The sequence below is a fragment of the Anolis sagrei genome, chromosome 2 (genome assembly GCF_037176765.1).
Source record: "Anolis sagrei isolate rAnoSag1 chromosome 2, rAnoSag1.mat, whole genome shotgun sequence".
Classification (NCBI taxonomy): Eukaryota; Metazoa; Chordata; class Lepidosauria; order Squamata; family Dactyloidae; genus Anolis; species Anolis sagrei.
Genome location: NC_090022.1, coordinates 166411032 through 166433381, shown reverse-complemented (window position 1 = coordinate 166433381; position 22350 = coordinate 166411032). Strand labels below are relative to the sequence as shown.

Genomic DNA, 22350 nt, shown 5'->3' with positions numbered 1-22350 from the left:
TAAAACCTTTGCAAGAATGGCAAATAATTCGGCAGAATATGGATATATTAGAAAAATTGTCTAGCACATGGCTATGTGTCTAATCAATTTACATTTCTAGTAATTTTATGGTAAGACTAGGAGGAGTTATTATCACTAAATTAATGGTCTGAGTATGTTGTCTGCGTTTCTCTCCAGTTCGTTTTCTTGAACAAAAACATGCGTAATCGGATCTTGCTTGGAATCAATTTAACATTCTATTATGTCTTTAAATAGCAATATCTATTTTTGCCTTTCACTACTCTTTATGTAAAATGCACTGCCCATAACAATTTATAGTATATGCAGTAAAATAGTATAAGCTCCTGTGGTCATCATTGTTTATCTTGTCCCCCACCCCAATTGATTAGCTGTATAAGCCTCCATCTTTTACATTTTTTGTTTTTGTTTTTTATTTGGATAGCCCTCCATGCTTAGCACTGTTCTTTGAAAGTACTTATGTTCAGAGACATTGTTAAATGGTCAGTAACATTTTCCCCTATCTGCCTTATATGTTAGGATCAATTGGTGGCCTGTTCTTTGCAGTGGGAATTGCCCAGTTTGCTTTGTTAGGATATCTCATTCGCTCCTGGAGAATGCTAGCAGTTGTGGTTAACCTGGAGGGATCAATAGTATTTCTCCTCTCTCTGTAAGTTATGCATCTTTTAATTGTTCTGGTAATATCTGTTAACAGGTTGAGAACTGCTGCATTGAATCATTCCTTCTTCTTTCACCCATGTTTAAAAAGTGCTTCTTCTTCCTCTCTATTTATAGTTTCTCAAGGGTTGGATATGGTTTTATTCTCTTTTTATAGCATTGGTCCTATGGACTCTTTCATTTTAATAGCCCTTCCTTCGTTTCTTGGTAATGTCTCCCTTAAAGTGTACTCTGAGAACTGGAAACACAATTCAAGATGTCGGTTTATCAGTGCTGGGTAGAAAGGGAATACTGCATCTGGAATTTTACAGGCACAATTCTGTTGACACAGTCTGTGGGTGACCTAGGCCCTGGGTGAAATCACTATTATCTTTTATCCATTATTCTCCCTAAATCTGCATTGGAAATATTGCTGTCTTCTCCATTTCATGCCATTTCTAGCCTTGTACATTTTGTGGTTCATTCTTGCTTTGTCCTTACTCATATTGCTTGTCCCAAACTCTGATGTTAGCAGCTGCATGCTATCAAAATTCCCATAATTTAAGTTGTGTATATATTGTGGCTTTTCTCTGCTGAATTAATAATCTGAAAGCTACTGTTTACGGATAGGTTTCTGGTTGACAGCAGTTAGCAGGAAGATAGACCCAGGCATTTAAGAACATTGTCTTTCATTTTTCTCCACTGCTTGAAGTGTTTCTAACATTTAATTTGCATATGAGCTTAGTTAAACACCTCGGTTCTTTGTCTGTACTGTAATTCTGGCTTTTCCTTATTGAGCCAGAATTACTTTTGAAACATTTATTCAGAACTCAGGAAAATATGAACGGGTTGCATGGGAGGAGTTGCATAGTAGCACTGAAGCTGCTGCCATCACTCTTAAACTGATATATTTACTTTTACCCTTGCAGTAATCAAAGAGGAAAATGTAAATCCTCCAAATGAAGCCTAGTTACTGGGTTCACATAACTCACAGTGTAGGATTGGCATGAGAAACACAAGCAAGTTCATCTTCTGCTTACCTCAGCCAAAAGGGTGATAAAATTGGAATGGAAACTTGGTGGTGGGTGTGCTGATGAAAGAAGATTGCATTTCAAATCCTCCAGCTGCTTCACACTGTTTAGAAATTAATTTGCTTTTGTGTACAATAAAGAAAGGGAAGGTGTATTTTTCCAGTTCCCTTTAAGCAAGGTGTTTAACTAAGCTCATATGCAAATTAAATGTTGGAAACACTTCAAGCAGTGGAGAAAAATGAAAGACAAGAAATTGCAGGAAAACAGGCTTGTGAAGTCATTTTAGTTCTTTAAGCCAGTCTCTGCCTTTGTTAGAACAATGGTGTAAATTAGCCTTTCATGTCTGCGTTGATGGCAAAAGCAGTGTGGGTATTAGCAACATTAGCGCTGGCCCTTTCCATGCCATAGTCTTTTGTATTGCTTGCCATTAACTGAAGATAGGTGTATGGTATGGTGCATAGACTCCAGCATACTCAATAGGGATTGCTTCCAGATAAGCATGAGTAGTGCAACCTAAGTTAGCTACAGATGTAAACATTTAAAACTGTCACAATTTTAAATTACTTTTGAGATTGTTGAAAAAAAAATTTTTTTTTCATGTCAGGAGCCACTTGAGAAACTGCAAGTTGCTTTTGGTGCAACTGCAAGTTGAAAAATAAACTAGAGGGGAAAAGGCAGAGAGGTAGTATTTGGAGCACAAATACAAAAACTTTGAACAGTAATTGCTAAATATATTGCAGAAACACAAGGTTGCATATTCATTATTAATTATACTATGATAATGTTTAATTATATGTAGTTGAATTGTGTCAGTGCCTAATGCTATCATTTTCTTGCATTTACATTGCTTTTTCAAAGTTGATGTCTAATATTCCCATGCTCCTCCTACCACTCTAGCACTTTTAACCCTGTACCCCACTGCGCTGGCCGGCCCAGTTTTATAGTGTCATGATGTATTGTTATTGTCGTTATTGCTTGCTTAACTTATTGATTTGCTATGTTTTCTACTGTTGTGTTGTTTTTACTGTATTGTGTTTTGAGTCTTCGGCCTGTGTAAGCCGCATCGAGTCCTCCGGGAGATGCTAGCGGGGTACAAATAAAGTTAATAATAATAATAATAATATAATATTTGCACATTCAAATTTATTTGAATATTTTGTAAAGCAGTTTCATTCTGCTTTACAAAGTCAGTTTGTATATATTTATTATATACTAGCTGTACCTGCCACACGTTGCTGTGGCCAAATTTTCCTCCTTTCTTTCTCTCCTTCCTTCCCTCCCTCCTCCCTTCCTTCCCTGTCTTCTTTTCTACCTTTCTCTGCTTTCTTCCTTCTCTACCTCTTTCTTTCCTTTCTTCCACACAGCCCTATATCCCAGAATATCAAGGTAGAAAATCCCTCAATATCTGCTTTGAACTGGGTTTTCTGAGTCCACACTCGGATAATGTGGGATTTTCTGTCTTGATATTCTGGGATAGAGGACTGCGTGGAAGGGCCCTGAGTCTACACTACCATATAATCCATGTGAAGGCTGGTAATGTGGGGTTTTTTTCCAGGTGTGTGGAAGGGGCCTTCAATACAAATGCAAGAGTTAACCTAAAAAACGGATCTTGTTCGTAGGTTGAAGACTGTCTGTAATTCTACAGTGGTGTCTTTTCCTTTCCCTTCTTAGAAGGCCACAAGTGCTATAAAATTGCCTTCACCAACACACAGCACTCTCCTGAGGCACTCTGTTGATGCTCAGGGGTGGCCTTGACCTGTCAGGCTCCTCCTCTTCCTCCTCCTCCTCCTACTCCTCCTCCTGCTGCTGCTGCTGCTGCTGCAAGGATTTCCTTTCTCTCTCAGTCATTTTATCTCTCTCTCTGTGGGGCTTAAGTGGCCTGCTTGCCTTCTTGCCTCTCTGCCAAGCAGGGATCCTTTTGGTGGTGACACCAAGCCCAGAAGGGGAAGGGATGGGAAGGGAAGGGGACGGAAGAGACCTCCAAGGGCCATCTAGTCCAGCCCCATCTACCATATGGGAGAAGCACAACCAAAGCAATCTGACAGATGGAAATTCAGACTTCGGTTAATAATAGTAATAATAGAATAGTAGGGTAGAAAGAGACCTCCAAAGGCCATCCAGTCCAGCCCCCTTCTGCTATAAGGGGCACAACCAAAGCACTCCTGACAGATGGCTATTCAGACTGGTTAATAATAGTAATAATAATAATAATAATAATAATAATAATAATAATAGAATCCTAGGATAGGAAAAGACCTCCAAGGGCCATCCAGTCCAGCCTCTTCTGCCATAAGGGATAAACATAATCAAACCACTCCTGACAGATGGCCAGCCTCAGCTTAATAATAATCTGTATCAGGCACATGAACACACACACCTTTACGGGCAAAGGGAGGGGGAGTGCTCAGTTTTGTGCAGCTGCTTAAGGCCCACGTCTCCCCAAACTGACTCCCTCCTGCACTGTTGGAGCTGGCAGTAATGTACACACCACTCTGCCCTCACTGCCAGTAGCACAGCAGCCCCCTGCAGGGCTCCCTCCTTCCTTCCCTCCCTCTGAGCAGCGGGACTTCTCCCTGCCTCCCTCCCTTCCGGCTGCTGCTTCTTTCAGGGATGAGGAAAAGCAAACGGGGGCGGGGAAAGCAAGTAGCCAGAGCAAGGAGGACTGTTTAGTCGAGGTGAGAGAGAGAGAGAGAGAGACAATGGAGGAGCTCTCCTGTGCGTGTGCACCCTCCCTACCCCTGCGCACATGCTCTGTGTTGTCCTCTACTTTTTAAAAAATTATTATTTCTTTTTGGTGGCTTCTTTTAATTTTTATGATTGTTGGTCATACCTAGGGGTATGAGGCATTTCGAGGCCAAATTTGGTGATATTTTGCCCTGTACTTTTTTCGTTTTTAACGTACTCATGATGCACAGAAGCTTTTTATATATTAAAGATTGCTTTTCTGTTATGTACCATAACCAAAATAAACCGTTTTTTTAAAGGTAGTATTTAACTAGCAATATTAAATAGTAAAATGTCACAGACATCACCCATAAACTGTGTTTTTTTCTTCCTTAGATTCATTCCAGAGTCACCTCGTTGGTTGTACTCACAAGGTCAACTGAATAAAGCAGAAGATTCCCTCTACCTCATTGCAAAGAGGAATCGAAAGCCAAAGTGCACTTTTTCACTTAAGCTGCCAGCTGAACGGAGCCATAGAGTGGCTGCTAGCATTCTTGACCTTTTCCGATACAAGATCCTTTTGGGACGTACACTGATCATGATGTTCATCTGGTACTTGAACTCCCTTGAGATTGAAAATGCAGCTTACACTGCTATTTAAATATAGGGTTGTCATGTTTTTCAGACACAAATGCATCTTAACTCTCTCCGATGCCTGCTTATCTTAAGATTGCCAGTAGACATAAGGCAGCCTATAGAAACCCTGTCTCAAGTCTTGTGAGAGCAGGATTTCTCCTGACAAGTCCCGGCTTCAGCAACATCGGAGGTTTTGAGAAAACTGCATATCATTCTTGATGTCAGACTGTAGCATTTGGTACAGCAAAATGGCTTCAGATGGGAATGAAGCCCCTGTTACAAGTGCAGGCATCTCAGACTTCATGGTATTCTCTTGAGAGGTGAATGACAAAGAACCATGTGAGCATATTTTGGGAATGCGCTGTCCAACTGCCCAGAAAGAAGAAAGGAAGGAGGTGTCATACCAGCTATAACTTAATTTTTGCTTTTTCTTCTTCTGTTCAACTTGCAGAACTAATGCTCATGTGACACATCTCAGATAGGCAGTATCATGTGTTATAACACCAGTGTAACACTAGTTACTTCCTCAGCAGTTGTAACATAGTTATAGCTTGTTTCTTTCACACCACCTTTGAACTTCTGTTCAAGATCATATTAATGGAAGCAGGATTTTTATATTGACCATTAGAGACTAATCTTGACCAAATTTTAATACCCCAAATCACTGCATTTTTCAGGTGGTGGAATAAAACTGAGCACATTTTTAGTTTTTATTATAGCCTCATAAAAACCAAAAAGGTGTGGCTTGTGGTTTGTAGGTCAGATCGGAATATTTTTTCTATTACCTTCCCAAAAGAAGCAAATATCGAGGCAAAGTTATCTGGAGAGAAGGTGGTCAGTGCAGGCATTTAGAGAGCAGCTTCACACTGCAGTTAAGGAGGAAATACAAAAGTGCCATTGAAGAGCATTTTATATGCCCTTAGCCTGTTGACTGTGCTGGTCTGCTCAGTTTCCATCTGCCATTTAGATTAACAGGGATCGTCCCTATGTGAATGGCGAGCTTCTGAAAGGTTATGCATGACAATAATTTGAGAGAATGGTTCGTGCACCAGGTGCTAGAATTTGATTATCCTGTTTGTATCACTCTCACTTCATGCATTGGTTATTCTGATGTAGGGGTGGAGGCAATGGGTTTCATCTTTTGGAATTCATAATACCATTGTCTGCTTTTAAGGTAATGTTTACTCTGTAGACTTGCAACTAGAAGAGCCCACTTTTCATGTTACATCTCTTCCTTCTGCAGGTTTGTATGCAGCTTGGTTTATTATGGTCTTACTCTCAATGTGGGTGATTTGGGTGGCAGCCTCTATGCTAACCTGGCTCTTTCTGGGCTAATAGAAATTCCTGCATACCCCCTCTGTATCTACTTGATCAACCAGAAATGGTGAGTGTTGAGTGCCAGTAAGACCTTCTATATACTTTAGTAACTGTTCTCATTGAAGCGTTAGCTTTTTTTGCTATAGATGCTGGATTTGAATCCAGCATAGAAGGGAGTAGACAAAATCTACATTTATTTCACTTGCATGTGTGAGGTGCTTGCATTTTCTTTTGAATGCAACTTATTTTGATTTTCAGAAAGAATAATAACAACTTTATTTTTATACCCCGCCTCCATCTCCCTGAAGGGACTCGGGGCGGCTTACAAAGGGGCTTGTACAAGGATTACAAGTGAAAACAGACACAGTAAAATACAATCAATAACAACAAGTAATAAAAAAACATTAAAATCAATTAACATCATAAAACAATACCCTGGCTGGCCAACAAATTGAAGCTGGGTTCAGACTCAGAGTAAGTGCAATGATTCCTTGATAAAGCCGAGGGAAAGTGCAATAGTCAAAGGGCTGGGTTGCCAGGATAATGCCCTTGTCATAATAATAATTATAATTATAATTATAAAACTTTATTTATACCCCGCCACCATCTCCCCAAGGGGCTCGGAGCAGCTTACATGAGGCCAAGCCCAACAGTACAATAAACAAAAGCAATAAACAAAAGCAATAAATACAATACAATTAAAATAAATCGCATATAAACAATAACCAATAAACAGTAACACACAAGTACGTACGTTTGTTTGTATTGTCTTTCTTTTCACCAATGCACTTCTCTTCTATTAGCTCCTCTACGAGCAAAATATTCCAAATAAAATTTTTTTTAAAAAAAAGGGCAGCCCCACGTAGAGTGCAAAAGGAGAGCGCATACAAGACTACAAAATTATCATGGGCCTGAGTGAGAAAACGTGTTCCAAAGCATAGGTGGGAATTCTGTGGCTTTCAAAATGTTACTGAACCACAGCTGTTCCTCCACATGTAGTTATGCAAAACAATCAGTATTCACAAATTGACACTTTCATAATTTTATTCCAATATTATTCTATATGTTTTCTTGTATGATATCAGTCATGTGCAATTTGCACGATGACAACAAGTGATATAATCAATTGGTTCTCAAGCTTTGGCTCTATTGGTGTTTTGAACTTCAGTTCTGGATTCTTTGTCATCAACATTGCTGGATGGGGCTTCTAAGTGCCAAGGGGTAGAATACCTATAAGTCCACAGTTTGAGAACGTACTGACCGAAAGGTTGACGCTTTGAATCTGGGGAGCAGGGTGAGCTCCCGCTATTAGGCCCAGCTTCTGCCAACCTAGCAGTTCGGAAATATGCAAAATATGAGTAGATCAGTAGGTACTACTTTGGCGGGAAGATAACAGTGCTCCATGCAGTCATGCCGGTCACACAACTTTGGAGGTGTCTATGGACAACACCAGCTCTTTGACATAAAAAGAAAATGAATGTATGAAAATTAATTCATTTCAATCTGAAATCTCCTTTTGAAATTTATTGTTGAAGAAGGTTAATTCACATACAACAGTTCAAGCTTTCTTCGTTGTAGGAGGTTGCAAGCAAAAGTGTAAAGCCTGTTAATAATTTGAACCCTCTTTGTTATTGGCAAATTTATGAATCCCTCCTAATTTCTGGACCAGTCAACCTTCCTACGAGTGTTAGAGATTCTAAAGTCATAGATGTTTTAGGTTTTTAAAATCTAAAACCAAAAAAAGGAAGGAAACAGTATGTGATTAATACAGAAGGATTGGCTTGCTGTACTATAACCCATGATGCAAAGACAACCTGTTTTATTTTCTTCTCACAGGGCATTTTCATTATTTCTTTTCTTTCTGGCTTTTTAGGTTTGGCCGGAAGCGGACGCTTGCCACATTTTTGTTCCTGGGTGGGCTGGCCTCTATTGTTGTTATGTTTCTTCCGGAAAAAAAAGGTAATCATATTCTAAGTGTTGAGAGCAGTCATTCTCATAGATAGATGGATGGCTGGACAGACTGCCTCTGACGATTTGACCCATAAGCCCAAGAAGTGTGTCTGCAGCTCTTCCTTATGACATCTGCATGTAGAAAATTCAAAACTTCTTCATACATGTTGTCTTTTTTAGGAATTACTGTAGAGTTGTGCGCTTGTAGCAAAACTCATGTTTAGGACATAGGCCTTACGTTTCAATCCTGCTCAACATGTATAAAATCTATTTTTCTTTTGCAATTCTTTAATGCACATGGATTTTGTTGCCACTATACCTATTTGTTTTTATTACATTGTAAATTCTGTGGCTAGTTAATGGAAAGTTGCATGGTATGTTTGTATTGAAACTAGGAGCTGAAGACGTTCAGTTTGTCTTTTGGCTAAAAATTTCTCTTTTCTTCCTTTTTGGCAGTGTTAGGGCACTATGAAAATCTCAGGTTTGCTTTCAGGCCAAGGCAGTGCTGGCGGAGGTGGATCAAATACATTCTATTGGGGCAAAGGCGGTTTTGATGGCCAACTCAGCCACATTCTTCTCAGCTTGAGTCATTTGGTACAGTTTAGCCCCTAGGGTAAGGAATCAGGCTGGCAACTTTTGTCGAAGCATAGTTAGCATAGTTCCCAGTGACCTGATAGAGCTGAGCATTTTGAGTGTGTGCTATGAAGAGCCACTTGGACTACTTTTTTACTGTGGTGTCTGCTGTGATAGGAGAGTTGCCCGCAGGTCTCCTTGAGGCAACTGCTTCATCCTGGGGAATTAGTAAAGTGGGAGTGATTCAGTAGCAAATGAGCGAATGGCTGGTGGCCCTTCCAGTGTGGTTTATTGTCCCCATTAAGATATGAGGAGTAAAATCTTCCTTCGAGCATCTCTTTACAGTGGAATATATATAAATGGATTCCTTTTACAGAGACAGGTTTAAGGAATCAGTAAAATTAAAAACATTAAAAATGGTTTCATATATGTAGATCTTCATTTTAGTTATATGTACGGTATATAATGTACCTCATTTTATCTGCTATACTTCCTGTCCATTTTTCATTCTTGTAGTCAGCTTATTCGATGAAGGAAACAATTGCAGTTGTAGCGGAAGACATGAGCATCTTTTTTCTTGTTCTGCTGTTCATCTCTTCTTGGACGTGTGAGAGAAATGCTTTGGCTTTGGCTAAACCTCTGCCGATTTCTTTCTGTGGTTACATGCTGTGTTGCTACAACTACAAATTTTCCTTCACAATTCCAGTTCAGTAGTAAAAAAGTTTTGCTGTTTATATAAAACATGTTTTGCTCAAACCAGGAAGTGTGGCTTTCTTGAAGTACTCACTCACGATGAAAAAATAAAACTTTATCTGCATGTGTGCACGCACACATATGTGCATTCATGTGCAGGATGGTCACTTCAGCCCTTGCTTGAAGTCTGAAGTAATAGAGTTATGCAGTCTGGCTACATTATTGGGTCATTGATTAGCAAGTTAACCAGTTAGCCCTTTGTGGGCTTGGACTTCATTCTTCTCATTCATTGTAAGGTTCACAATATTCATTCTTTGCATAGAATGGTTTTTGATAAGTATATTTCAAGAAAAGTAAACATTTCTGTTATTTAGAATTTTCTTAGCATTTTATGATAACTAGGATCGATCAGGTTGTGTCTCATATTTCATGTGCAGTTTATATTTGAATACATTGTGTATTTTATTTTATTTATTTATTATGGAGATTTCTATGCCACCTTTCTCCAGGACATGCCCAAGGTGGCTCACATCATAATAAAAATATACATAGAAATAATTAGAAGACGTAACTAAACAAGTATTAGAGGTTCAAAAATCCTTTAAAACGTTCCATATTATTAAACATTCAGAGCTAAAATCAGTCTAAAATTCTCATTATAACATTTTGGCCTGTTTGTCATTGTGCTTGTGCTTATTGTAAATTTTACATTGTTATGTATTCACATATTTATGTAACTATGATGTTGTTTATTGTTTGTGTTTTTGGTCTGCATTTTTGGTTTTTCTTTATTGTAATTGTTGTTTGGGCTTTTGCCGCATGTAAGCTGCTCCGAGTTCCCATCGGGGAGATGGTGGCGGGGTATAAATATTATTATTATTATTATTACTATTATTTGTTTTTTAAACCAAATTAAACCATTCCTATTTAAGCACAACACGAAATACATATTTCTTCCTATTTCTAAAAAATGTTTACATCTTTCTTTGAATGTCCAAGGTGAATTGTTTAGGAGTTTTGCTTAGTTGAACATTTATTGGAATGGTATTGTATGCCATATTTAATTCAGATTAGCTCCTTGGCAGCCAAAAACAGATTCTAAATACAAAATTGAAAACGGTCCCCCAAACAACCTACCTCACAGTCCTCTGGTCAAAGTTCTAGGGACCCTGACTTGAGTGCTACATTTGCAGCTCTGGGCTTCATCTGGCAGGCTCTTGGGCAAGTAAACTCCCTCCAGCTGCTTTAGTTGAAGGGTGGGCCAAAATGGCTTATGTCTTGCCATCATGTTGACCACAGGAGCAGTCTATCCAATTCAAGGAGGCCATGTTTAATTGCAAGGGAGTATTTACAAGAATTATATCTTTTCCCTACAGATACAGGAATCTTTGCATTTGTGAACAGTCGCTCGTTATCTTTACTCGGGAAACTGACAATCAGTGCAGCATTTAACATTGTTTATATCTACACATCTGAACTCTATCCTACAGTGCTACGGTAAGGCAGACATTGTTATGGTGGATTTTATTGTCTGTAGTTATCCTTACCTCCCCCTTCTTTGGAGGCATTGATCCTTTAAAAAAAAGGACCCCATTCTCAGATTGGGCTACAAGAAATCTGTCAGATTACTTCTGTAAATCCTAGAATCACAGAGTTGGAAGAGATCCCAAAGACCATCCAATCTAACCCCATTCTGCCATGCAGGAATACACAGTCAAAGTACTCCCGGCTGATGGTTATTCATCCTCTGTTTAAAAACTTCTGGGAAAGGAGACCATCAACATCCGAGGAAGCATATTTCACTGCTGAACAGCTCTTACCATTAGGAAGTTCTTCCTAATGTGGATTTTTCTCTCTGCAATTTGAATTCATTGCTTTCTGTCTTAGTTTCCAGAGCAGCAGAAAACAGGTTTGCTCCCTTCTCAATATGAGGTGATCATTTTACCTCTTAACCTTCTCTTCTCCAGTATCTTGGGGGGCGGGGGGGGGGGGGGCGGTTATGACTTCCCCAGGAATCCATACTTCTCTTGAAAATGTGTTTTTAAAATCATCACAGAAAATTTTCAGAGATATTAAAGCAGGACCCTATGCCTTGCTTTAGATGAAAATTGCCATTTTAGAGGTTTTTGGAATCACATCTTTGCCTTACTGGAACAGTTTTTTTCAGGTAGCTCTATGGCTCATAAAAACTAATGGGGCACTTCATGTCTCCAAAAGAATGGGAGCTGCCTGTTGGTGTTATACAAGATCGGTGGTCTTCGTTGTTTTTTATAGGAATCACTTGGAGGGGGGAGCTTGGCTGGAAGTATTTTTGGTATTCTTTTCCCTTGAGACTTACAAAGTGTCCAAGCAAGGCCTCTTTCTGTGAAAGATGTTGCCATCCAGGCAAATACGGTAATGCTGCACTGTAATATGTACGGTGTTAGAAAGTGTCCCAGTGCAAGTCTAGCTTGAGCCTCCTTTCTTTTTCTCTTATTCCTTCCCTTACAACAGAACTTTCCAGACTGTGTGTCAGGACATACTAATTTGTATGTCCGCCCGCCCCCGCCGCCAGTCAAACTCCCTTCAGCCAGACAGCAAGACACAGTCAAAGCCCTTCCAACAGATATCCATCCAGCTTCAGTTCAAAAATGTTCAAAGAGGAGACTCCACTAGTGCCCAGGAAGTCTATGTTTTACTAGGGTTCAAGGAGACCCCCAAAGGACATCTAGTAACATCCCCTTCAACCAGGCACGAGACATAATCAAAGCATCTGTGGGTGGCCATCCAGAGAGATTTAATTAGTACAGGAGTGGAGTGCTGGTGCTGTTCAAGTGTAGGTAGAGTTATAATTTTTGTAATTAGGTACTACCACTAAAACATATAAGTCTAATTTAGAAAAGATATTGTGTTTACAATGATATTTGTGATTAACTGCATGGAGGAAACTATTTAAGAATCAACTGTATTAAAGGAAGTGTAAAAGAAAAAAATCCAGACCTCATTTATGCAGTAAAGATTATATGAAACTTATATATATTATATATTATACATTCTAGACTAGGGGTCCTCAAATTAAGGCCCGGGGGCCGGATATGGCCCTTCAAGGTCATTTATCCGGCCCTCGCTCAGGGTCAACCTCTGTAACGACTCAAAAGCACTCAACAACAACAGCAACAATTCTATATCATCAGCCAAAAGCAGGCCCACACTTCCCATTGAAATACTAATAAATTTATATTTGTTAACATTGTTATTCATTTTAACTATTGTATTGCATTTAAGTGTTTTTGCACTACAAATAAGATATGTGCAGTGTGTATAGGAATTCATTCATGTTTTTTTTCAAATTTTAACCCAGCCCTCCAACAGTTTGAGGGACTGTGACCTGGCCCTCTGTTTAAAAAGTTTGTAGACCCCTTTTCTAGAAAATATATATTGATTGTAATTGCTGTTTTAATGTTTTACTGTAATATGAATTATGATGTTTTATTGATTGTCTGTGATATTTGGTTGGAAACCGGCCTGAGTCCCTCAAGAGAGGTGAGAAGGCCGGTATATAAAACTTTTAAATAAATAAAATAAATAAATATTGTATGAAATACTTATAAGGAGTTGGCTTAACTTTTGGCTTACTAGTAAAACTGAATTACTGTGTCGCGAAAGGATGCGTCACCAACATGAAAGGTTTGGAGAGCTCAGCCCTTCAACACCCATCCAGTGCACCACTGGAACAGTTCAGTCACATTACTCTTGCCTTTTGGACTCCTCGTCTGCCATGGCTTATATACCCACAATTCAAACATTCCTCTAATCGTCTGCCTCCCCAACCATGGCATGTCTTCCTAACAAAGAGCCTTTCCCCAAAGCTCAAGTAAAGTGACTTATTCTCCACTAAAGCAGACAAGGCAGGATAAAGGACCATTGGCTGAGACTAAAAATTATAAGGCTGAGAAGTGGGGACACTGCACTATATATATGGTTGGGGAGTCCTATGTACGAAAATTATTCCCTTAATTGCGACTATATTGTCCTTTTTTTCCTCTTCACAGGAATGTTGGAATGGGAACCTGCTCTATGTTCTCCCGAGTTGGTGGGATCATTGCTCCTTTTGTTCCAGCTCTGGTTTGTGCCATTTTTCTTTGTTCCCATCCCACTCTTGAGAAGAGACAAGGCCCCCTTTGGTGGCTGGACAGACTGCAGGACAAAACATTAGCCTTTAGTTAGTCACCTTTTTCGTGTTTATGAGGATCTTGGAACCCCAAATGAAGCTCAGAAATGTTTGTTGATGAGTCTAGCAGAGGCTTGGAGCCATTTCCAAATGCTAGTAAGAAGTTTTTTCAGTATCAGTAGGTGCCCATTGGCACCATCTGATATACTCACTACTTTAATCTAACTGTACATAGAAGTCATCTTGAAATCTGAAAGCAGCTTCCCTCTGAGGGAGGCAGGTGCTTAACTGAATCACCTGCCGGTGTAGAACTATGAGTGTGCTATTCCTCACCCCCAATTCAGTAGCAGGATTCAGTGACTCTTCACATATTTTTCTGTAAAAGAGAGCTAAGTGATGCTTTTCTAGAAATGTAGCCCCAGGCCTGAGGGCCATATGTCCAGTCTTCCCCTTGTGACCAAACCACTCTGAGGTCTAAGCAATAAGATTGTAATCAGCTCCCTTTAGACCTTAGTGTCTCAGACTTGGTGGTCATGCCACCAAGAGGATCCTGACAGGTTTTGAAATTGGAGTCTTATTGGTGGGGATGTTAGTCAGAGGGAGTCAGCCTCAAAACACTGGAAGTGTCCTTTGGATATGTATTAGAGCAGCACTTTCTCGTACTTTGGACAGTAAATTCCAAGTTTATTTCAATGTACCCAGTAAATAGCCAGTCTTATGGAGAGCTAAGCAGCTCAATCTAGGTGTAATTTTTTAAATTTGTTCTGAGGAAAGTGTCAATTCATACCAAATGCAAGTTTTATAGTGCTGCAAGAGTGAGAATACAAAGGGAGCTAAAATTTAATCCCAGCATTTTAGATAGCATTCTGTGTTGTGAAGTACTGCTTTTTTTCTTTTTTGCAAAATTGCCATTGCTAGAGAATACATCTCTTAATGTAGTTTTTCTCATTTGTCTTACATCCATGTCATCATATCCCCCTAGCAATCTGGCCAATCCTGAAATTATTGTTAATATGTCATAAGTACTTTTTAAAAACATTAAATAGGTTCTTTTATTCCGCTTTTAGTGAGACAGGTTGCATTAGGCACTTTCAGAGAAAAAGTAGGCACAGACTCCAGTACTGGGTTTTATAATAATTATATTGGTTACATAGACAAAGAAAGAATATTGCATCAATGTTTACACATATACTCTAACAATCAATCATTCATTCATCATTCATCAAGCATTCTTACCATTCTTCTTATTGAAGATGATCAGCTTCTTGAGAGGAGGCGATGGTGTTCAGAAATGGTGTTCAGTTGGTCTGGCACACTCTCTCTGAGAGAAAAGGGTCCTTTTATGTAGTATTTTCTGTTGATGTGGTTCTGAATGTTGTAAATTACTGACAGACAGATTCCATCAGTTCCTGGACAGATGTTGATTTTGTTTAATTGGCTTTCCTTATCAAGGAGGCTTGTAAACATTTCTGTAAGGAGCCACAGTGTTGACTTCCTTACTTAAAAGAACCATTGTCTTTGGCAATGTAAAGAAGTTGTTTTTCCACCAAGAGTTTATCAAGTCAGAATGTCAACAGTTAATCATTTGTCTCAAATCTCATCAGCAATTTTTAATTACTCCATCGGTTCTTTGCCTCTGTCTTGTAGTTTTCCAGGCCTCATTCCTTAGAATGGTATCTTCAGCCCAATTGGGCCACATTCGTACACCTTTCATACAATCTCACTCAAACCATACAGCATATTTTATCATGACGTATTCCTTGCACTTTCATCTGTAAGTGCATCATTTTGTATACATGATATTTCTTCAATTTTAAGACATGTCCTAATTTCAATACAACCACTACCATAAAAAATACATAAAATACACATGCAATTCTAAGACACCCCATTTTAGAGGTGTTTATATAGCAAAAAAGTGCATCTTAGAATTGAAGTACAATACAACATTTTGTACTAACTCCTAGACAAATTAATGTGTTCTCAGGGCAAAGCTTGAGAAGATGAGATAAGTGTTCATTTGAACTACCACGCTATTAAGTAATACTGTTCACTGCCTCACTATTCTGTAACCGACCCAACATGTGCTATGGCAGTATAAAACAGCTAGTAAAGAGCTATGTGTATAAAAGTCCTGTAGCTAAGGTTGTGGGATCCCAGCTGATATTAGATATTTGTGTGTGTTGATTTTTTTACAGAAATCTTTGCAGTCATACCTGCCATATATTGTTTTTGGAGTGGCAGGCTTGTTGGCTGGTTTTCTGAGTCTACTACTGCCAGAAACTCTAAATAGCCCTCTACTGGAGACAATATTTGACCTCCAGGTTTGTTCATATCAGAGACTGGGTGATGAAGCCACGTCACTTCAGGAATTGAAAGGCTTACAGGTATGTTTACTTTCTGATCACCTCTTGTTGTAGTAGAGAGAGATAAAGGAGACCATGAAATAGGTCTGCCACCACTTAACCATCAGAACAAGTGGGACTGCCCAGATCTCCATGCTGATAATGGAGGAAGCAAAAGTGAGTGGTAGAAATAGCTTTGGCTGTCATTTTGTTAAAGGTCATAGTCATAAAGATTTTGATAGGTGAGGGATGCCTCTAGCACTGAGTAAGTTTCGTGCCTATCTTCCTAAACTGGGTTCACTGAAATGCAGCCCTTGGGGGCTTTTAGTATCTTGTAAGTTAGATGTCTTATTGTTGACCATATTTTAAATGTATTTGTTTACTGATTAGCCATTCTATGTTTTTATTTTGATATTTAATTTTAGTTGGTTAGTATAAATCTGTTATTATTTTGTATTATGTTTTGTTGCCGTAATGTTTTGGTATATGTCAGGCATTGAATGTTTGCCTCTGTGTGTGTAAACCGCCCTGAGTTCTCCTAGGAAGATAGAGCAGTCTAAAAAAAGTTTATTATTGTTGTAAAGGTATGAGTGTTTGTCCCAAATACAATTAAAATTACAAATAACAGAATGACATTTTGCAAAAAAATTCTTGATCTCGGTTCTATAGTTGCTGCTATAGTTTAATGTAATCCACATACGGTAGGTGAATGATAGGAGCAGAACTATTAAAGGTTGCCTTTGTCTTCTCCTGCCATATGTAAATTGATGAAAAGCAGTGCAATGCAGTAATTAATCGTATAAAAACGTGTATTCTAAACCTGATAAAGAATATCTTTCTCAGAATCTCATTTTTGTTTCAGTGCGGCCAAGATTCAGCTGGGAGTGAAAGTGAGGATGAAGAATTTTATGATGCTGATGAAGAGACACAAATGATAAAATGATGGATAAAACTCTTCTGCTAAATAGTAATGTCCTCTTTGAAGCATTGTCCAACTTTATTTACAAACACAAAAACAGCAATCCGTGGAGCGTAGAAATACAATCTCTTTGTTTAAGGCAAAAAATAAGACGTGATTCAAAATGGTGGCAATAGGGCAACTGCCACTAAGGACTTTTTCAAGAAATTGATCGTTTTGATTTTGTAATAAGTAAAAAGCTACACAGAATGGATCCAATGTACGGCTAGATATCTTTGGTTGTATTAATAGGGGGTAGTTTTGTTTTGTTTTGTTTGTTTGTTTTTTCAGATAGCACTTGGGTTTTATTTTAACCTTAAAAAAATTCTGGGGGCATTATTAATTTTTTGATGGGAGCAGACATTGTGAATGCAGTGTAGAATTTTCATCTTGGAGTGATTTGTGTTGAATGGACCAAATCTGATATTTGCACTCCTAACCTTGGCTCTGTGAGTATATAATTTTTTACCAGCTCATAAACCAATAAGTGTGCTGCAGAGAAGAGAGAGATCCTGATTTTTAAATTCACAGTAATTGTGCATCCAACTTCATTTTTGTGTTAACTAGGTGCCCTTGACAAGAGTCCTGATCTCTGTTGACTTACTGTGTTGAAAATACTGGTACTCTGCATTTTCTTTTCATGCTTTACAACTCAGTTTCACACTTTACAACTCGGTTTAATCAAGACCGACACTCTCACATTTACACAGAATACATTTTCTTCAAAAGATATTACTATTTGTGTTGGCAGAGAGTTCATCTGTTCTATTAGAAGAAAGGCATTTTCTTCTATGCTACTTTTGTATGTGTTGTTTTGTATGTCTTGTTCCTTTTCTTCTCCAGTATTTTAAATGGGAGAAGAGATCTGAAGCCAGACAGTAGAGAAAATACATTTCTGACTTCATTATCATACCAATGAGACATGCATAGCAAAGCAGAGTGGGACATGATCTATCTGTTGTTCCCATGACATAACTTCATTGAATTGGATCCACTATTTCCAGTGACAAATTATATAGTATACAGACAATTCCTGAGTTGCAATCTGACTTACATATGACATTTCTCTACTGTCCTAGGGTGAGACAATAAGATGTGAAAGAAAACCTATCCCTAGAAATGGAAATTCACTCCTGGAAGAGCTACTTACTTACTTAGTCGATCCCTCGTAGTCCAAGGATGATGGTCCTCCAAGTTCGGTGTCCTGGCGGTGGGTTCGTAGGTGACTGTGGAGCCCTATTCTTGACCTGCATCTTCTTCTGCAGTGAGGGCATTGGTTTCCAGGTGGAAGGCAATCTCGGAAGGCTTGATGCACCTTCCTCTTGGCACGTTTCTCTCTTTCCCTCTCCATTCGTGCCTCTTTAAATTCTGCAGCACTGGTGGTCACAGCTGACCTCCAGCTGGAGCGCTCAAGGGCCAGGGCTTCCCAGTTCTCAGTGTCTATACCAGAGTTTTTAAGGTTAGCTTTGAGCCCATCTTTTAAATCTCTTTTCCTGTCCACCAACATTACGTTTTCCATTCTTGAGTTCAGAGTAGAGCAACTGCTTTGGGAGACGGTGGTCGGGCATCCGGACAACGTGGCCGGTCCAGCAGAGTTGATGGCGGAGGACCATCACTTCAATGCTGGTGGACTTTGCTCCTTCCAGCACACTGACGTTCATCCACCTGTTTTCCCAAGAGATTTGCAGGATTTTCCGGAGGCAGCGCTGATGGAATCGTTCTAGGAGTTGCATGTGACGTCTGTAGACAGTCCACGTTTCGCAGGCATATAGCAGGGTTGGGAGGACAATAGCTTTATAAACAAGCACCTTGGTCTCCCTACGGATGTCCTCAAACACTCTGCTTCATTCGAAAAAATGCTGCACTCGCAGAGTTCAGGCGGTGTTGTATTTCGATGTCGATGTTGACTTTGGTGGAGAGGTGGCTGCCAAGGTAGCAGAAATTATCATTTTCTAATGTTACACCATTAAGCTGTATCGCTGGCTTTGGAGAGGGGTTGGCTGGTGACTGCTGGAACAGCACTTTGGGTTTCTTGATGTTCAATGACACGCCAAGCTTCTCGTATGCTCTTCGAAGGTATTTAGAGTGGCTTGTAGATCTTCTGAATGCGCCCAGACGACATTGTCATCAACATACTGTTGTTGTAACCTTGGTTTTGGCTTTCAGTCTGCTGAGGTTAAACAGCTTGCTATCTGTCCGATAGATGATTTCCACTACGCTGGGAAGCTTCCCATCAACCAGATGAAGTATCATAGCGATGAAGAGCTGGAAGAGCTATATCATGGGGAAAAGGTGTCTCCACTGAAGCTTTTATCACCAATCCTTGTTTCCATGACCAGCCACATTTTTCAAGATCCAATTGTTACAGGGACAGAAAGTGAGGTGAAATCTTCAGAACCTGGGCATAGATAGCAAAACAAACTTTCCAGGGGTGTTAACCCTTCCCTGCGCTATCAAAAACTATACAGTTTACTAGATAGATAGACTGAAGTTACACTTTAAAATGTGCCTGTTCTGACTTACATACAAATCGAACGTGAGAACAAAACTACAGAACCTGTTTTTATAGACTGCCTATAATTTAGCTTAGAAGTAATTATTGCCTTTCTGAATTTAAAGCAAATTCAAAATGCCTATAGTGGTAGCTAGTTATCCTCAAAGGATATGGCATCTAGTGTGATCTATAATACTTTATATCTATGCCTTGAGTCTGTCTCGAGGCAGAAAGATTGATAGACATTGTCTAGAAAAGCTTTTCCTATTATTTATCATGTCAGGGGCAACCAGACAATTGTATTACATTTCTAACAGAATGAAACAAACAGACAAAACACAAAATTTGCAAGCTTGGTAGTTGATTAAATGTCCTTTGACCAGTATCTGGCCACTTGGAGTGCCTCTAGTGTTGCCGCAAGAAGATCCTCCATTGTTCATGTCGCAGGGCTCAGGTTGCATTGCAGCAGGTGGTCAGTGGTTTGCTCTTCTCCACACTCGCATGTCGTGGATTCCACTTTGTAGCCCCATTTTTTGAGGTTGGCTCCATCTTGTGGTGCCAGAGCGCAGTCTGTTCAGCGCCTTCCAAGTCGCCCAGTCTTCTGTGTGCCCAGGGAGGGAGCCTCTCATTTGGTATCAGCAATTGATTGAGGTTCTGGGTTTGAGCCTGCCACTTTTGGACTCTTTCTTGCTGAGGTGTTCCAGCGAGTGTCTCTGTAGATCTTAGAAAACTATTTCTTGATTTAAATCGTTGACATGCTGGCTAATGCCCAAACAAGGGATGAGCTGGAGATGTCACTGCCTTGTTCCTTTCACTATTGGCTGCTACTTCCCGGTGGATGTCAGGTGGTGCAATACTGGCTAAACAGTGTAATTTCCCCAGTGGTGTAGGGCGCAGACACCCCGTGATAATGCGGCATGTCTCATTAAGAGCCACATCCACTGTTTTAGCGCGGTGAGATGTGTTCCACACTGGGCATGCACACTCAGCAGCAGAGTAGCATAGCGCAAGGGCAGATGTCTTCACTTTGTCTGGTTGTGATCCCCAGGTTGTGCCAGTCAGCTTTTGTATGATATTGTTTCTAGCGCCCACTTTTTGCTTGATATTCAGACAGTGCTTGTAGGTCAGAGTGACTCCCAGGTATTTGGGTGCACTGCAATGCTCCAGTGGGATTCCTTCCCAGGTGATCCTCAGAGCTCAGAATGCTTGTCTGTTCTTAAGATGAAAGGCACATGTCTGTGTTTTAGATGGATCAGGGACTAACTGAGGACTCCAGATGTATATAGCCAAGGATACAAAAAAAATGCCACATACTGGGAGGAGGATTATTCTGGGATTTGATAGCAGAAGCAGTGTTCCTATAACCAACTTTTGAAATCAATGGAGATTGTGAGAATTTGACTTCATTTGAAAAGGTTATAGCTTGTGTATTTGTTAATAGAAAGGGATGTTTCATTTGTTGACTCGATTGTGAAGGAAATTGATACAGTCTTCTCACAGGAAGCATCTTTGCTATACTTTGCTAATAGTTACTGAAGGAAGCATACATTGTCAGGGCCTTTTTGCGGTTGCATTAATTTTTAAAAATACCTTTTGACTAAGGATCATTAACAGGCTGTTTTTCCAACTTATCTTCCCATGCCATTTTAGACATCAACATCTACCTTACTTTTTTCTTTGGTCTAGTTCTGAATAATATATATGTGCACCCACCCCTGTCTACATACAGCTACAGTAGTGTTAAGCAAATGCCTACACATAAGGAGGAAGCTCAAAACTAGGCTTATTACCCTTATTGAAAGCATCTTTTCTCAATTTCTGCAGCTGGTGAGACTTCAGTCCTTGCTGCAACAGTGGCAGGTGATGATACAAATTGCTGGTGGAAGAGCCTTAGGCTCCTTCTATACCGCCATATAATCCAGATTATCAAAGCAGATAATCCACATTATCTGCTTTGAAATGGATTATATGATTTTATTATGTGGCCCCTTCTACATTGCCATATAAAATCCAGATTATCTGCTTTGAACTGGATTATATGGCAATGTAGACTTATAATGTAGTTCAAAGCAGATAATGTGGAATATCTGCTTTGATAATCTAGATTATATAGCAATGTAGAAGAGGGCTAAGAAAGCTGTCCTTTCTGAAAGGGTTTAGAAAGAAAGAATGGGAAAAGCTTTGAAAACATTCAGAGAACCTTCTTCCTGAAACTATTTTAAAGTCCAGAAGTGTTTGGGGGTCTTCTCATGATATATATCTAGTTAAACTGCTTCTGGAGCATAGCGGAAATTATACCAAAAAGCAAAATAAATAAATAAAATAAATATGTAGGAACAATGCAGCTGAAGGAAGTCTGAGGAGATAGTGATTTGCCTTAGCTGCAATCCCTGCCATAGCTTATCTTTTCGTTCTGAATTTAGTGCCTTTCAAGCAAATCAAAGCCTGTAGTTCAATGAACTTAGAGGTTCTACTGAAATTTACAATAGGTATCTGAGCAAAACTTTTAGGTGATTGTACTATAAGCATACTGCTTTGAATCTATAAAGTGAATAAAACTCAGATGCAAATGTAAATCTCAATTTTTAGATTTATCTGACGTCTTATAGATATAGAGTATACAACAAACGTAAAGAAGCCCGTTGTTGTTGTTAATTCGTTCAGTCGTCTCCGACTCTTCGTGACCTCATGGACCAGTCCACGCCAGAGCTCCCTGTCGGCCGTTACCACCCCCAGCTCCCTCAAGGTCAGTCCAGTCACTTCATCAGTCCAGTCACTTCATATAATCTAGATTATCAAAGAAGCCCATGTAACCCTAAAATAAAAGCGTAGAAGTCTTTAAAATAGAAATATATATATATATATATATATATATATATATATAT

General features: G+C 39.4%; 1 protein-coding gene across 1 annotated transcript in view; it reads left to right on the top strand.

Annotated features, from left to right (window-relative positions):
- SLC22A15 (solute carrier family 22 member 15) overlaps positions 1–21795 on the top strand; it is a 35553-nt gene extending 13758 nt beyond the window's left edge. The window contains exons 5-12 of the mRNA XM_060763414.2: positions 538–667; positions 4746–4961; positions 6229–6369; positions 8176–8261; positions 10895–11015; positions 13550–13622; positions 15867–16055; positions 16876–21795. Of these exons, the coding sequence (XP_060619397.2) occupies positions 538–667; positions 4746–4961; positions 6229–6369; positions 8176–8261; positions 10895–11015; positions 13550–13622; positions 15867–16055; positions 16876–16956 (1037 nt within the window). The 3' untranslated portion in view covers positions 16957–21795. The remainder of the gene's footprint in view (positions 1–537; positions 668–4745; positions 4962–6228; positions 6370–8175; positions 8262–10894; positions 11016–13549; positions 13623–15866; positions 16056–16875) is intronic.
- Positions 21796–22350: the final 555 nt, after the last annotated feature.